Source organism: Lynx rufus, unplaced genomic scaffold (assembly GCF_022079265.1).
Source record: "Lynx rufus isolate CCGP_SWC_20201006 ecotype Redwood Valley unplaced genomic scaffold, mLynRuf1.p SCAF_11, whole genome shotgun sequence".
Classification (NCBI taxonomy): Eukaryota; Metazoa; Chordata; class Mammalia; order Carnivora; family Felidae; genus Lynx; species Lynx rufus.
Window position 1 is genome coordinate 31,353,636 of NW_025814825.1, and position 16,337 is coordinate 31,369,972.

The 16,337-nt window shown below is 39.6% G+C and overlaps 1 protein-coding gene across 2 annotated transcripts in view; it reads right to left on the reverse strand.

Moving 5' to 3' along the window:
* Positions 1 to 5,598: 5,598 nt before the first annotated feature.
* The window catches only part of BMS1 (BMS1 ribosome biogenesis factor), a 79,874-nt gene continuing 69,135 nt past the window's right edge, over positions 5,599 to 16,337 (reverse strand). For both annotated transcript variants that reach the window (XM_047073146.1, XM_047073147.1), the window contains 10 exons: positions 16,221 to 16,294; positions 14,930 to 15,103; positions 12,201 to 12,389; positions 11,926 to 12,106; positions 11,659 to 11,717; positions 10,761 to 10,883; positions 9,682 to 9,829; positions 9,164 to 9,339; positions 6,952 to 7,113; positions 5,599 to 6,433 (listed from right to left, as the gene is read on the reverse strand). In XM_047073146.1, the coding sequence (XP_046929102.1) occupies positions 6,203 to 6,433; positions 6,952 to 7,113; positions 9,164 to 9,339; positions 9,682 to 9,829; positions 10,761 to 10,883; positions 11,659 to 11,717; positions 11,926 to 12,106; positions 12,201 to 12,389; positions 14,930 to 15,103; positions 16,221 to 16,294 (1,517 nt within the window). In that variant the 3' untranslated portion in view covers positions 5,599 to 6,202. The remainder of the gene's footprint in view (positions 6,434 to 6,951; positions 7,114 to 9,163; positions 9,340 to 9,681; positions 9,830 to 10,760; positions 10,884 to 11,658; positions 11,718 to 11,925; positions 12,107 to 12,200; positions 12,390 to 14,929; positions 15,104 to 16,220; positions 16,295 to 16,337) is intronic.

The following is a 16,337-nucleotide window of genomic DNA, read 5'->3' on the forward strand; positions in this document are numbered from 1 at the left end:
TAGATGCAGAGAAAGCATTTGACAAAATATAGTATCCTTTCTTGATAAAAACCCTCAATAAAGTAAGGATAGAAGGATCATACCTCAAGATCATAAAAGCCATATATGTAAGACCCAATGCTAATATCATCCTCAATGGGGAAAAACTGAGAGCCTTCCCCCTAAGGTCAGGAACAAGACAGGGATGTTCACTCTCACCACTGTTATTCAACATAGTATTGTAAGTCTTAGCCTCAGCAATTAGGCAACACAAAGAAATAAAAGGCATACAAATTGGCCAGGAGAGGTCAAACTTCCACTCTTTGCAGATGACATGACACTCTATATGGAAAACACAAAATATTCCACCAAAAAAAATGCTAGAACTGATCCATGAATTCAACAAAGTTGCAGGATATAAAATCAATGCACAGAAATCAGTTGCATTCCTACACACCAATAATGAAGCAACAGAAAGAGAAATAAAGGAATCAATCCCATTTACAATTGCACCAAAAACCATAAAATACCTAGGAATAAGTCTAACCAAAGAGGTAAAAATCTATACACTGAAAACTACAGAAAGCTTATGAAAGAAATTGAAGAAGACACACACACAAAAAAGGAAAAATACTCCATGCTCCTGGATAGGAAGAACAAATATTGTTAAATGTCAAAACTACCCAAAGCAATCTACATATTCAACACAATCCCTAACAAAATAACACCAGCATTCATCACATAGCTAGACCAAACAATCCTAAAATTTGTATGGAACCAGAAAAGACCCCAAATAGCCAAAGCAATCTTGAAAAAGAAAACTAAAGCTGGAGGCATCACAATCCCGGACTTCAAGACGTATTACAAAGCTGTAATCATCAAGACAGTATGGTAGTGGCACAAAAACAGACACTCAGATCAATGGAACAGAATAGAAAACCCAGAAATGGACCCACAAACGTATGGCCAACTAATCTTTGATAAAGCAGGAAAGAATATCCAATGGAATAAAGACAGTCTCTTCAGCAAATGATGCTGGGGAAAACTGGACAGCAACATGCAGAAAAATGAACCTGGATCACTTTCTTACACCATACACAAAAATAAACTCAAAATGGATGAAAGACCTCAATGTAAGACAGGAAGCCATCAAAATCCTCGAGGAGAAAGCAGGCAAAAACCTCTTTGATCTTGTCTGCAGCAACTTCTTACTCAACATGTCTCTGGAGATAAGGGAAACGAAAGTAAAAATGAACTATTGGGACCTCATCAAAATAAAAAGCTTCTGCACAGTGAAGGAAACAATCAGCAAAACTAAAAGGCAACTGATGGAATGGGAAAAGATATTTGCAAATGACATATCAGATAAAGGGTTAGTATCCAAAATCTGTAGAGAGCTTATCAAACTTGATACCCAAAAAACAAATAATCCAGTGAAGAAATGGGCAAAAGCCATGAATTGACACTTCTCCAAAGAAGACATCCAGATGGCCAACCGACACATGAAAAAATGCTCAACATCACTCAAAATATGAATCAAAACCACAATGAGCTACTACCTCACACCAATCAGAATGGCTAACATTAACAACTGAGGCAACAACAGGTGTTGGTGAGGATGCAGAGAAAGAGGATCTCTTTTGCACTGCTGGTGGGAATGCAAACTGGTGCAGCCACTCTGGAAAACAGTATGGAAGTTCCTCAAAAAATCAAAATAGAACTACCCTATGACCCAGCAATTGTACTGCTAGGTATTTATCCAAGGGATACAGGTGTGCTGTTTTGAAGGGACACATGCACCCCCATGTTTATAGCAGCACTATCGACAATAGCCAAAGTATGGAAAGAGCCCAAATGTCCATTGATGGATGAATGGATAACGAAGATGTGGTATATATATACAATGGAATATTACTTGGCAATCAAAAAGAATGAAATCTTGCCATTTGCAACTACATGGATGGAACTGGAGGGTATACTAAGTGAAATTTGTCAATTGAAGAAAGACAATTATCACATGATTTCACTCATATGAGGACTTTAAGATACAAAACAGATGAACATAAGGGAAGAGAAGAAAAATAATATAAAAACAGGGAGGGGGACAAAACAGAAGAGTCTCATAAATATAGGGAACAAACAACGGGTTGCTGGAGGGGTTGTGGGAGGGGGGATGGGCTAAATGGCTAAGGGGCATTAAGGAATCTACTCCTGAAATCATTGTTGCACCATGTGCTAACTTGGATGTAAATTATAAAAAATAAATAATTAGATTTAAAAAAAAATCCAGGGGTGCCTGCGTGGCTCAGTCGGTTGAGCATCCGACTTTGGCTCAGGTCATGATCTCACGGTTCATGAGTTCAGGCCCCGCATCAGGCTCACTGCTGCCAGTGCAGAGCCCGCTTTGGATCCTCTGTCCCCTTCTTTCTGCCCTTCCCTGGCTCACATGCTCTAAAAATAAATTAAAACATTAAGAAAAAAACACATCCAAATAAAAAGCAGGCAAAGGCTTGAACCTAAAGTTCACTAAAGAGGTCACTGTATATGAAAGGCAAGTAAGAGATCCTCTTTCTCCACAGTACCCAGTAGCATGGCTAATGTAAAAAGCACTGGCAATACCAAGTGATGATGAACAGGCAGAGTGCTAAAACTCTCTTTAATTGCTGGTGTGAATGCAAAAATGGAACAGCCACTCTGGAAGAGTCTGACAGCTACATTAGACCATATGACGTACTCCAAGGTATTTACGCTGCAGTAATGAAATCTTATGTTCACACAAAAACCTCCACACAAATGTTTATAGCAGCTATATTCATAATTGTAAAAAAAAATGGGAAAAACCACACTGTCCTTCCACTGGTGAATGGATGACCAGCTGTGGCCCATCTGTACCGTTGGATACTATTCAATAATCAAAAGGACAGCATCAACAATACACAGAAGAATTGGGATGAATTTCAAAGGTACGATGCTCAGCAAAAGTAACCGATTACAAGAGATTACGTACCTCATGCTTCTACTTACATGACATTCTCAAAACAAAGCTATGGTGTGGAAAAATATGTCAGTAGGTAGCAGGGTGGGGTGGAGGAGAGCTGGGAGGGCTACATTGCATGAGTTAGTGCTTGGGAGAGAGAGGACTGATTGGGATCTTAGTTGTGGTACTGGTGACATGAATCTATATACATGCTAAAATACAGAGACCTACACACCTCTTTAAAACAGGACCAGACAGGAAATCTAACTTTGAAAATCTGTTCTGTAGCAGTCACTTCGAATGTAGTCTCATTAAATCCTCACAGACTGCACGATTGGTTTATTATCTCTATCTTGCGGTCAAGGAACCTGAAGATACTCAGAGATACTCATGAACTTGTGCAGAGTCACATCACAGTGAGTGGTGTGGACACTGGAGTCCACTACCCAGACCCTTCCTCCACCTCAGCTCCTGGGATGGTCAAGTCTGCCCACAGAAAAGACAGGCTGTCCTATTTGTTGATGTCACTTACATGTCTGGCTTCTATGCACAGCTGTGCTTGACTGGACCTGCTCAGCTCTAGTCACGTGAACTGCAGCAGGATCCCTTGGGCTTCTTGGGCTGCTCTGCATATGCGGGTTGGACTGGGTGATTTTGAGGTATGTGATAATATTGACCTAATGGGAAGAATGCTGGACTAAGACCCACCCGTGTTCAATTTTGACTCCTCCCTAGGTAACTCCATCCACTTCCAGGAAGGTGTTGCTGTCTCTTAGCAATGCATTTTAAGCCCAGATAGGATGTCAACCTGAGCTTCAGACAGTATTCCTAACTACCTCTTCAGACGTATCTATATGCTGTCCCACAGGTACCATTTCCTAAAACCAAGTTCCTCACTACCCAGCAGCCCAGACAGCAAAATCCTCAGTGTAAGCCAGACACCTAGGAATCAGGGGGGTCTCCTGAAAACCCCTTGCTCCCCACAACTCTCAGATCCAACATACCTCCCGTGTTACATCCTAAAGCTCTAGCATCTACCACTTCTCCATCTCTGTACCACCTTCCTGCCTCAGCCTACTTCCAAGACTTATCCCTGGATTCCCTCCAAATTAGTCTCTACCCAGCAGTAATGGGAATTTTTCAAAAATACAAATCTGACCATATTGTCCCAACTAAGTATCCTCCAAGGGCTTTCCAGTATCTTGGGATAAAGACAGTAACTTAATGCAGCTTCGTTGCCTGTCTCTCCGTTTCCTTCTCTATCTTCCCCTGCAGCTTCCTGCAACCCTGTGTCCATCCTGGCTTCAAACACAGCGGCTTGCAGGTATCGAGCTGCGTTGTGCCCAAGGCCTTTGGACGTACATTTCTATTGGCTGACACACTCTTCCCCTTCCCAGTCCTACCTTTTGCCAAGTTAACCTGCTTCCTTTAAGGAAGCCTTTCCTGACCTTCTACACTGTAGAGCCACACTGTCCTCAACGTAGCTACTGGCCATGCAGTCCATCAAGCAACTGAAATGCATGACTGCTGCTGAGAACTGGACATTTTGTTTTGTTTAATTTTAATTAATTTCAACTTAAAAACCAGTACCAAGTTCAGTAGTCATATTTAAAACAATGAGGGGGTATGAATCTTGTTCTTTAAACTATAAACTTAATGAAATCTAAATACAGATCAAGTATTTCCACAAAATTTAGCATCTGAATTGAGAGGCACTGTAAAAGTAAAGTGCATACGAAATTTCAAAGACTCCACAAAAAATAGAAATGTCAAGTATCTCATTATATAAAAACACAGGCTGTATGTTATAATAACATGTTAGATATAATGGCTTAAAAATAAGAATACTAAAGTTCGTTTCACCTGTTTCCTTTTCCCTTGCATTAGTCAACGTGGTAGCATCATATTTCTATCAGATGCAGAGGGCATTATCCAGAGCAGGCATGGATGGCCCTCCAGGCTGGGGTTCTCACTGCCTACCCTCAGTGGAGGGCAGAAGGTCTCGTGGGCTGGGATGGGTATCCTTGATTTGAGCCAGCCTTGTGCACCAGGCCAGTCTTCAGTTCTCTCTTCCGTCAGAAGCCCGCCGAAAGGAAAAGAAATTTAAGATGATGGTAAAATAGCTCCACCTAGGTAACAAGTTCCCTACCAGGATATCATTACACGGTTACCTTTGCCAGAAATTAGTTTGTAAGGCACATTATCACATTCAAGTGCTCCCACCTGAGACTGGCAAGCCACCTTGGGTCTCGGGCAGGTAAAGTGTGCTCCACAAGGCAAAGGGAGGAGGCAGAAAGCTCGGCGGCAGCCCCCCTTCTGTCCCCCTATATGCTTTGCTGCCAGGCCACAGCGTATTGGCAGTTATGGAAAAATCGAAGCACATTTAGTGATAGAGCAGGAATTTAATTAATTCATCCCTGCACTTATTGTACTCCTGTAAGATGCCTGGCACCAATAGCATTCGGTTCTGGATACACCATAGTGAGCAGCACAGGTGGTCACCTCAGAAGGGAGTAGTTTAGGGCTTGGATCTCCAGATCCTTATTACACTCTTAAAAATGACTGAAGGACTTCAAAGAGTTTTTCTTCAAGTGGGTTGTATCTATCAATTTTTACCATGTAAGAAATGAAAGCTGAGAAAATTTTAAAATATTTTTTTATTAATTTGTTTTAACAGATCAAAACTAGCCCCATATATGGTGACATAAATTAATAGAAGCAGCTGGATTCTTCTATGTGCAGTCAGGTCAGCCTGTTGCGCTATTACCCATCACATGGCCTCTGGGAAACAGCTGTGCACTGAACCATACACTCCTTTCTAACATTTGAAAGCTGAGTTTTCAAGTTAATATTTTTTCCCCTTTGGAGGACGCATCGTGAGGATGGCAGAATCAGCAATTTATCCACAATCATCAAGCATTCATCCCTGATGAAAACTATTAAGCCAAAATTAAGTATTTTAGTAATATTTTTGTAGCACAAAAAATGAAAACTAAGGTAAGAGGAATGTGAAGGAATCTACAAAACCATAAATAATATTGCTTTAAATCTTGACACAACCTAGGCTCTGAGAATGAATGGGCGTCCTATCAGCTGAGTCTCCATTTCTCTTCTCAAAGGCACAGTCTGGGCAACATATCCAACAAAGGGGTCTTCCTTGGGCTCCAGTGCCCTGCTGTCATTTACAGGTACTGTACTATTTGAAACCATCCACCTCTGCAGATGCAAAGACTATCTGTTTAAAGCTCATTTTGATGGCTCCCCAGACCCCTTCAGGCTGGACTTCTGATTTCTCCTTTCTTTTTGACCCTGAATTCGGAAGAGCTTCTTCCTGAGGTCCTTCTGTCGCTTCAGTTTCTCTTCTTCCTCCTTCTGCTTCACCTTGAAGTGTTCTTTATTGTGCAAATGCCGTTGTTCCTTGGCCTTCTTCATCTTCTGACTGTGCACCGTACTTAGAGCATCCAGCAGTGCAAGGATCTGACAAGGACAAAACATGAGCATCAGAATACTCTTACAGCATGCTTTCCTTCTAAGTTTCCAGGGGCCTAAACACCTCAGCTGATGTATCAAAACTAGAAGCAATCCATGATCCAAATGAACATTAACCTACGAAAAATTTACCCTGAACTAGGACATCATAATTTGCATGGAAGCAGAAATAGGAGCGTATCTAGAGCAAAATACTTAAATAACGGCTTTCACCACAAAACCACCTCTGTTAATCACTCTGGATACTATGGACAACTACGATACAGTGATTTGCCAGCTGGATGCTTCCGTTACTCCCCCATTAAAATGTGTAAGACACAGCATGACTAAACAAAAGGGAAATAGACTCTGGCCTCTCCTCTAAATTTTGGTGCTAGTGCCTTGAATAAGTCTGGCCCTTACCCTTTCCCAATGAAAAATGAGAATGCAGAAGCACCACATGTGCTACTTGAAAGTGCTATTTTCACATCTAAATGCAAGATGCAGGAAGCCATTATCGACAGTACCTTCCTTTCATGAGGTTCCCGTATGACGGCTGGTCTCCGCCTGTCCTTCGGTATCTTGCCTGCCTTTGCTTGGGTCTTGGGCTTGTTCTTAAATGGCAGGGCCTTCTGCAAGGCTTTTGGAATGTGCAGTGAATTAAAATGTTTCTTTTGCCTCAGGATTGGCTGAAAAGAAAAATAAAGACAGTGATGTATTTGAATGATGCTCTATATGCATTTAAAACTTGCCTAAAATCTTCTCAGTGAATTGATTTTTCCATATGATCAGTAACACCAGAGTCTGCTGATCATCAGAAATGAGGATTCAATTGTCTATCAAATATGGATTGCCTCAATGAATGTATACTTCTCTGTTGCAAAACAGAGAAATACATAGAATATATTGATAGTTCTTCCAAAAAAACAACTGTGTCCATGTCTATGGTATGAACTATGGGAATCTCAACAGAGCAGATGAACAGATCCAAAGTTTCTTTTAATGGAAAACCCACGCCTTATTTTGGGGACACTGAGGTAGTTTCTTGTATCTGAAGAATAATCTAGCTGTTCATCTTCACAGTCAACCTCTGTGAATTTAAGGTCATAGTTCTTCCTCCAATCAGCAGCAGCTGAAGTGTCCCCATCCCTGACTGCCATTAAAAAGTTTAACTTTATTCTGTTTCTAATGGAAAGCCAGCTGAGAAAAAGGAGATTAAAATGACACAAAGGCCAAACACCCTCTGCATTCAATTTTTACAGGAGTCTAATTTCTCTGCTTAAATTGAGATGATCAAAATTCTTAGCTGCCTCAAAAATACTAATAAGTTGAAAGTCGTGCCCTAGGTCTTTACCAAGGCCAACATCAACTATATAGAGAATATTTCTGCCACGTCTTTAAATTTACTATGAAAGACATCATCCATGATAATACTCAATATTCCTCTATTTAGGAACCTAAAATGCTTAGAATGAAGGAACTTGGAGAAGTCACATTCTGAAAAAAAGACTAAGCATCATAAGCTAGACAACAGGTACCACATCCTGTAATACATTTTAACAGAAATTCACATAACATAATTCAAAACTGTATTATTAACTATTTCATTAAAAAAGTAATGACGGGGAAACTTCTGTTTCTGGCAGAATGGCAGACTGATATCCTGAACTACCCTCTTATTACAAAACAATTAAATACCCAGCATTAAAATAAATCTTTTCAAATGCATTAACGTGTGAAGAAAATAACAAAAGTTCTCCAAGACCAAAATCCAAATGAAATGGGATTTTGACAGGCACTGAGAACTTAAAATAAAAAAAAATAGTGATGACGCCAACTACTGGCAACTATTGGTGGTGGGAATCTAACCTGGTATGGCTCCAGAATACTACAAGCATCATCCAGTGAAGCTGAACACATGCATACCCTATACCTGGCAATCCTAACCTGGGGGGTCTATGTAAAAGAAATGTGTGCATATGTATATCAAACAAGTCACACGTAAGTATTCAGGGTAGCATTTATAATGGCCCAAAACTGGAAATAATGTCCATCAATGGATAAAACTGACATTGTCACATAATACAATTCTACTTGACAGTAACAAGTGAATGCCTGCTGTACAAAGAACACGAATGAGTCTCATAAAACCGAATGAAAGAAAACAGGCAAAATAGTTTATGCGGTATTTTATAAAACTCAAAAAAAAGGCAGAAATAATTTACCTGTCAGGAGTCAAGATAGTGGCTATCTCTGAGGTAGAGATGGGGTATTGACTAGCAGTCATAAGGGAGGCTTTTGTTATGCTGGTAATTCTATTGCTTGATCCAGGTGACAGCAATTTTGGGTGTGTTAAAATTCATGAGCTGTATGCTTATGATCTGTGTAGTTTTCTGTATGCATGTTAACACTTCACTACAAAGTTTATTAAAACTTTCAAAAAAAACCCACCCACATTGCTTCAATAACAATTAGCACATTAGTGTTTTTAAAAGTAATACATGTATATGGCAGGAAAAAAACAGTTCAAAAGAGTATACAGTGAAAAGTCTGTCTCCTTTCCAACCCACGAAAACTATTACCACTTTCCTGCATTCTTGCCAAAATACTCTATGAATATACACCATGTTCATTCAAATTTAACATTAGATTTCCTACTTGAAAATTCAAAACATTCAAAAACATTATGTACAAAGCATCTGGATGTCCCCCATCTACAGAGCACATGTGTGACCATACCTTATACAAAGAATCCTTGTTGGGCTTTAGTCGGACACCATGGGCAAGCCGGAGTTGACCGGTGGTCCGCATTCCTGACCAGGTGTCTTTCTCACCAACTGGTTTCAACAAAGAAGTCACTGGGTTATAGAAGGCTGGAATGGAGACGGGATACCAAGTCCTCATGAAGACAATATCTGGAAAGAGAGGTAATTTACTTGAACATTTTCAAAAGAAAATTCGTAACGATCCTGTCAAACAAATGAACATTCACCCCAAACTTCTCTAGTTAGTTGCATGGTATTTGAAGAGAGACTTCACCAAGTAAAATTTTAAATATCACAAAACTCTTACTGGGTCTGAATCACATGGCTCCACACACAGCATGACTTAGTACACCGCCTAAGATGCTCCAACTGGGGAGAGCTGGAGCTGATTCCAATTTTCTAAAACCTAAACTACAGCCTTGAATCCACACTGGCTAGAAATCAACAGCGAACGGTAACATGCTGTTATGATTACACCACGATTATATTTACCACTCATCAACAACTTATCCTCAAAGCTGGCCCGGAAAGCTCCTTCTGGAGCCCGAAGTGCTTTCTTGATCTGTCCCCTTATGCCACTGACAGTTCGAATCACAGCACCTTCAAATTTGGCCACTTCCAAAGCAGAATTAAACATTCCCTACAGGTATAAGAAAAAAAAAAAAACCCCACATAACACAAAATCAGATATGTTACTTCCTAGTTTATAAGTAAATCCTTGGTTAAAAAAACAACTCATTTAATGGTGATAAAATAATCAAAATGTATTTTCCCCACTACGAGTGAACTACTACGTCAAAAGGAATACAACTCTATTTCATTTTCCCCAAAATAATATTAAGATTCTACTGTAGGTTCATTAGCATGCTCATCACTGATATCTCTGTAGAAGAAAAGATCAAAAAGATATGTACTAGACTGAACAGCCCTAGATAGCCTCTGCTGTCATCTCACAGCGCTGGACTGCAGCTCATATCCTATGACTTAGGTGCACGTGCTCAGGAAATAATGAGTGTTGGATAAATGCTGGTGATATTATTACTTTATATAAAGAATATTTTATGATCTTAACACTGTATTTTTAATGGAAACACCCTACTAATAAAATTTTCAATAAATGCCACTCAAACCACCCTCCCACGTTACACTGCAGAACAGAGCGTCCATTTCTCTGTACCCCTGGCCAACAAGTATTTTACAAAATACTTGGTCTATTTTTCTACTGAGCTATTTAACAAACCTATGATTTTCCCCTTTTCTTAACACAAAACAAAAGGACAGGAAACAAAACCCAGTGAATGAGATTATATATTTTCACTATTAGCTCTGTCACAGTCTCACATGGAATAAGGAATAGCCTCAATTAGTAAATATCTGTTAACTTGATCTTAAACTTTTCTGAGCATACTTAAGTAACAGAAACCAATATAAAGAAGTAAACCAATATCAAAGACCAAGTTTATAAAAGATTTCAATACTCTTCTGAATGCATCAGACTGTATTTTAGAAGTATTTCATTCCTTCTTTCACAAAATATACATTCATAAACGTGAATATACAGATATACGGACCTTAATGAATGATGTATTCTTGAAAATTTTATATGGAAAACCAGTTAGCTTTAATTTCTTCACAATTTTTATGGATTTATCCAGATCAAGGACAACTCCTGTGGCAGCTATCCGGAAATCAGGCTGGGAAGAACCCCCAAAATTTGAATACAGGAGTAACATCAAGGAGAAAAACTACAATTCTATGATGCAATAAATTACCACAGTGCATTTCACTTACAATCAACTAAGAACAAGAAAGAATATGTGAACATGCAAAGCAATTATTTTAGCAAAAACAATGTGAAACTATAATACATGTAATAAGCCAAACTAATGATGATGTCTTGAATATTCTCCAGAGGGTGATTTCATAATCACGTAATTTCACAACAATGACTGATTCAGAATGGAAAGCAATATGAAAATCTGGTTACAATGTTTAAGAAATTAAATTTTAGACCACCAGGTCAGATTCCATCTGCTCATTGTTCAATTTTTATGTCAAACTGGGCCGATAAAACCTGCTCTGATTGATCAAACGAAGACTGTGTGAACATACTCTGCTAAACAAGCAGTACCAAGGGGTAGTCTTATGTCTACCTGGCATCCGGTATATCCCTAGAGCCGAGTACAACGCTTAGTACATGGTGAGCACCACTTAAATATTTTTAGAAAAATAAGTCCAAAAAACGCATACAAATATAAAATGTTATCAGTACCATAATAATTCTTCTACCTCTCCCTTCTCCATTCCCACACCTTACTTAAAAAGACACAGGAAAACTAAAAGCAAAGAGAAGCTTACTATAAATACTAAAAACATGTCACTTGCAACTTAAAGTTTCATGTACATATTCCATATTTAAGATATATTCCTCAAACATAATCTGGAAAATAAAACATTCAAGATATTTACCATTATGCCACTAACAGACTGTACTGCCAAGAACCCAGTTCCCTGTGGAGTAATAGGACCTTAAAGAAAATAGAAAAAAAAAAAAAAAAGAAAGAAATACAGTGAATCACAAATTTTGGATTCTATTTTAAATATGTACTCCAATCCAAAAAAAAGAGAAAGAAAAATCTTATGAATTGAGATTTAATGGGGAAAAGCAAAACCATAACGATAACGAGTAAACGGTTTAAATCAATCTACAAGCAGCTTATTCTAGTAGCGTATTACCCCAAAAAGTTGCTCCACAATGCATATGCTGTGGAGTGTACTTTAGAAGCCTCTGTCTCCCATTGTGGTCTTCGATGTAATAGAGTGGAATGGTCTGAAACCTCCTCCACCCCACAGAGAAAATGATTGGATCTCGGGACTTGAGGATTTTCTTATACCAACGATGTTTCTTCAGACGCATCTGAGGGGAGAAGAGATTTCAATTTCAATAAGATTATTGGTGGAAGTACATCCAAAGAACCCCAAATGTCAAGCATGCAGCAAAGGGTACCTACCTGTACATATCCGACATTGCCTTCGCTATTGCCCAAACCACCCAAAATCATTGGGTAATGGGGGTCGAAGTTAAGCACAAATTCACAGGGGACATTTTCTATCTCAATTCGAACATACATCCCAGGTCGAAAACCCTCATATTGAACTCTGGCTTCATCATCTTGATCTTCAAATTCTGCTCGATTAAGCTATATATGAGGTGGGGGGGGGGGGAACAATGAAAAAAACACATAGCTGTTATCTTAATAAATGTAAGGTTAACATTTTTAAGACAAGCAATTTCTCAATAGAGGAACATGGACAGAATCATTTACGTTTTATCCTTATTAAAAATAACATGCACTCTTATCTTTACGGTTTGTTTTCTTCTTTGCTACTCCAAGCACAGCAAACGCAAACAACTCTGAAAGCAGCCCTTCATGCTGGTCAGCGAACACTCTTAACTTCTTTCTTTTCTTACTCTGCAAACAATTGTTTCACACTTTTCCTTTCTTTGAATATCCAGTATCTCCTCCCTCATTCTCACTCTCAGCTGCTGTTTCTTAATTCACTCAGGATCTAAGTACTCTAAAAGAACTTCCACAGTCAACTCCTCTACCAGGGTTTACACCCCCATTCAGCCTTTTATTATAGCTTGTTATCATTATATCTATAACTTATTATATTACTGAAATTAATTAAAATTAAAAATTTTAAATTCAGTCCCCCGGTCACAACAGTCACATTGCAAGTGATCAGTATCAACACGTGGCTCGTGGCTACAATGCAAGACAGCACAGATATACATTTCCATTATCACAGAAAGTTCTACTGGGCAGCCGTTATAGCTTATTTATCCGTGCCTTTATTCAATGCCAAACTTCACTTGCAGTACTAGCTATCATTCACTTTTATTCCAACAGGTCTTGCCTGTTATTTCTCCCGTCTTAACACCTTCTTTTGACTCTTTCTCCAACTATTGCCCCATTTTTCTGCTTCTCTCTGAAGTAAAATGGCCCAGAATTTTTCTATAGTCATGGCCTCTGGCCTCTGCTCCCATTCTTTTGAATCCTCCCCAAACTGGTCTTTAACCCACACTCCATAACAATGTTTACCAAAATCATGTAAGGCCTCCACATTCCCAACCCAGTTGTCAATCCTGTCTTCATCACAGTTAACACATCAGCAGGATTTAAGATAATGTATCCCTCTTTCCACAGCAGTTTCCAGCATACCTCATGTTCTCTTAGACGCCTTCTATCTCCTGAGTGCTGCTCAATCCCACTGCTGCTTCCTCCTCTCTAGCTGGCCTCTTACAATGGAGCAGCCACTGTCAGTCCCCGTCCTCTCTCCTGTCTCCATGCTCACTCCTCAGGTCATCCCATCCATTTTATGGTTTTAAGTAGCATCTAGATGCTGAGGGCTGTACATCTGAGTCCCTGGCCCCAACCTCTTTCCAGAGCTCCTCACTGACTACTTGATGCTCCACTTGTCTGCGACAGATCTCAAACCAAACAGCTCTAAACTTCACCTTCCTGGACAAACCTGCACCAACTAGAGGCTTTCCTATCTTACTGACAACTCGACTTCCAGTAAGTCATCCTTGTTTCCTCTCACACACCCCACACTCAATCTACCTTTAATCCACCTTTCAAAAGTATACCCAGAATTTGACTCTCTTTTTCCTCCATGCCACACACCACCCCACCCCACAGTGTGAGTCACCTTAATCTTACTGAACTCTTGCCACAGCAATGCTTTCAAAGGTAAGCAGGTCACACATATCTCTCCTCTGTTCAAAACCTCCATTGATCCCCATTTCACTCAGCATAAAAAATTCAAAGTCCTTTACAATGGCCTACAAGATTCTAGGTGATTTTAAGTAATAAATGAATTGAAGCAAAGACTTCAGAACTACCTTTACATGTCTTAGTTACTTCTATCAAAGGTCGGTACAGACTTGGAACCTACACATTAATGGCTAACCAGGAGGTACTTGAATAGATGAAGGCCTAGGTTGGGCAAAGCCTGCTGATCACATTTTTACAAATCACATTATTTAACCTGTATAAGATGTATTAGGGTATATTCTAGCTTAAAGGCATTCTTGGTACCCCCCACCCTTGTCAAAGCGCAATTCAAACACTCACCATCACCTGCACACACATCTTTGTGTGTCCTTCAGAGTGAGTTCATCAGCTCAGTCTGTTTAGCATAGCAGGTAGGAGGGCCAGATTATCTCCTTTTCAGCATTCTACATGCTCCCTTTATCTCCACATCTGACCTGACACTTGAAATATCCTGTGAACTCTGCCCAAGGTGAGTATTTAGAAAAGCTTCCCTGGAGAGCATTGGTACATGCATAAGACTGGTATGTGCAAGAATCACCTGCCCATTCAAATTATTTAATTATGGCTCCAGGGAGCAGTAATCAGAATGCTACAGCAATGCTTGTATTTAAATAAATAAATCATTACACTGTGAGATCCTCAACAGTTGCAGCCTATCTTAGCCATTTTTGCTACCTCAATGCTTGGTACAAAATAGACACTGGTATCTTTCTGGTCCATTTCTGACTGAAGAAACTATCAGATGATCACATGAATAAACACTCATCTGCAGCTTGACCCAAGAGTCCAAACAGGAGGCACAGAAGCAGGTCAGGGAGTAGAGACCTAAACAAAATTACATATTCACAATACTGTACTATAGCCTTGAAATGAAGCTGATAAGAACCAAGTTTTCTTACCTGTGCTTGTTTATGCATTTCTCCTTTAAGATCATCAAAATATGTGCTTTCTCCTTCATCATATTCTGCATCAAACATCTCCTTCAATTTTCTCTTTTTATCCAAATGCTTTTTCTTGGCACTTTCCTCTGCATTGGGGTCAATTTCTTCCTTAACTTCTTCTACATCTTCAATCTTAAATTTCCATAAGAGAAACAGTTGTAAAAGTTTGTGGAGATCTTTTCTTTAAACATTAAAGCAGATTTTTAAAGTTCTTTTTTTTATGTTTATTTTATTTCTTTTGAGAGAGAGAGAGAGACAGAGAGAGAGAGAGAGAACAAGCAGGAGAGGCAGAGACAGAGGGAGAGAGTGGGTCCCAAGCAGGCTCCACAGTCAGCACATAGCCAGCATGAACCATGAGATCATGACCTTGGCTGAAATCAAGAGTCAGATGCTTAACCAACTGAGCCCTTCAGGCGCCCCAGATTTTTAAAGTTCTATCCGAGCTGCAAAAATCTTGGTTGTGATCATCATGAAAAAAAAAACAAAAAAACAAAACAAAACAAAACACAGAATTTGGCTCTAAAAACATGTACTGCTACAAGAGGCATTTAGGCATCTGCAGCACAATAAACTGTCACTCCTTCATCTGGCTGGAATGCCAAATATAAATAAAAATAACAAGTATTCCCACCCAGATGCTCCCCAGAAATTGTTCTAAAGAAATATTGGGGAGAATAGGGATTTAATTATTTTAAATGGTACTTAAATTTAAGAAGAAGAGAATGATGGCAAAAGGAATGGTAGAGATAGAGACAGTGACTTGGGAGATAAACTTCTATGACTGAAGAATTATAATGATAACAAGAGGTAGTAGGTGTCCCCCAAAAGATCAAGAATAACTAACAACTTTGATCTATTCACAACCTCCATATTTTTAGGAAGGAATCCATCCACTCTGTAATCTACACAGATAGTAAGTAAGATGTGCATTTCTTTTTAATGATAATTTTTTTTAACGTTTATTTATTTTTGAGACAGAGAGAGACAGAGCATGAACAGGGGAGGGGCAGAGAGAGAGGGAGACCCAGAACCGGAAGCAGACTCCAGGCTCTGAGCCATCAGCCCAGAGCCCGATGCGGGGCTCGAACTCACGGACCACGAGATCGTGACCTGAGCTGAAGTCGGACACTTAACCCACTGAGCCACCCAGGCGCCCCAAGATGTGCATTTCTTAATATGGGCCTCTCTCAGAACATAATGACCACAGATCAAGGACCATAATTCACAGCCAGCCACGGCAAAGTCATACCTGAGTATCTGGGCCTGGTTTTCCCTTGTGTACATCCCCTGTTTCCAGGTCTTCAAAGTCACCATAGAGCTCTTCTGGGAAAAGAACATCCAAATAAATCCTCTGTGAATAGGGCCA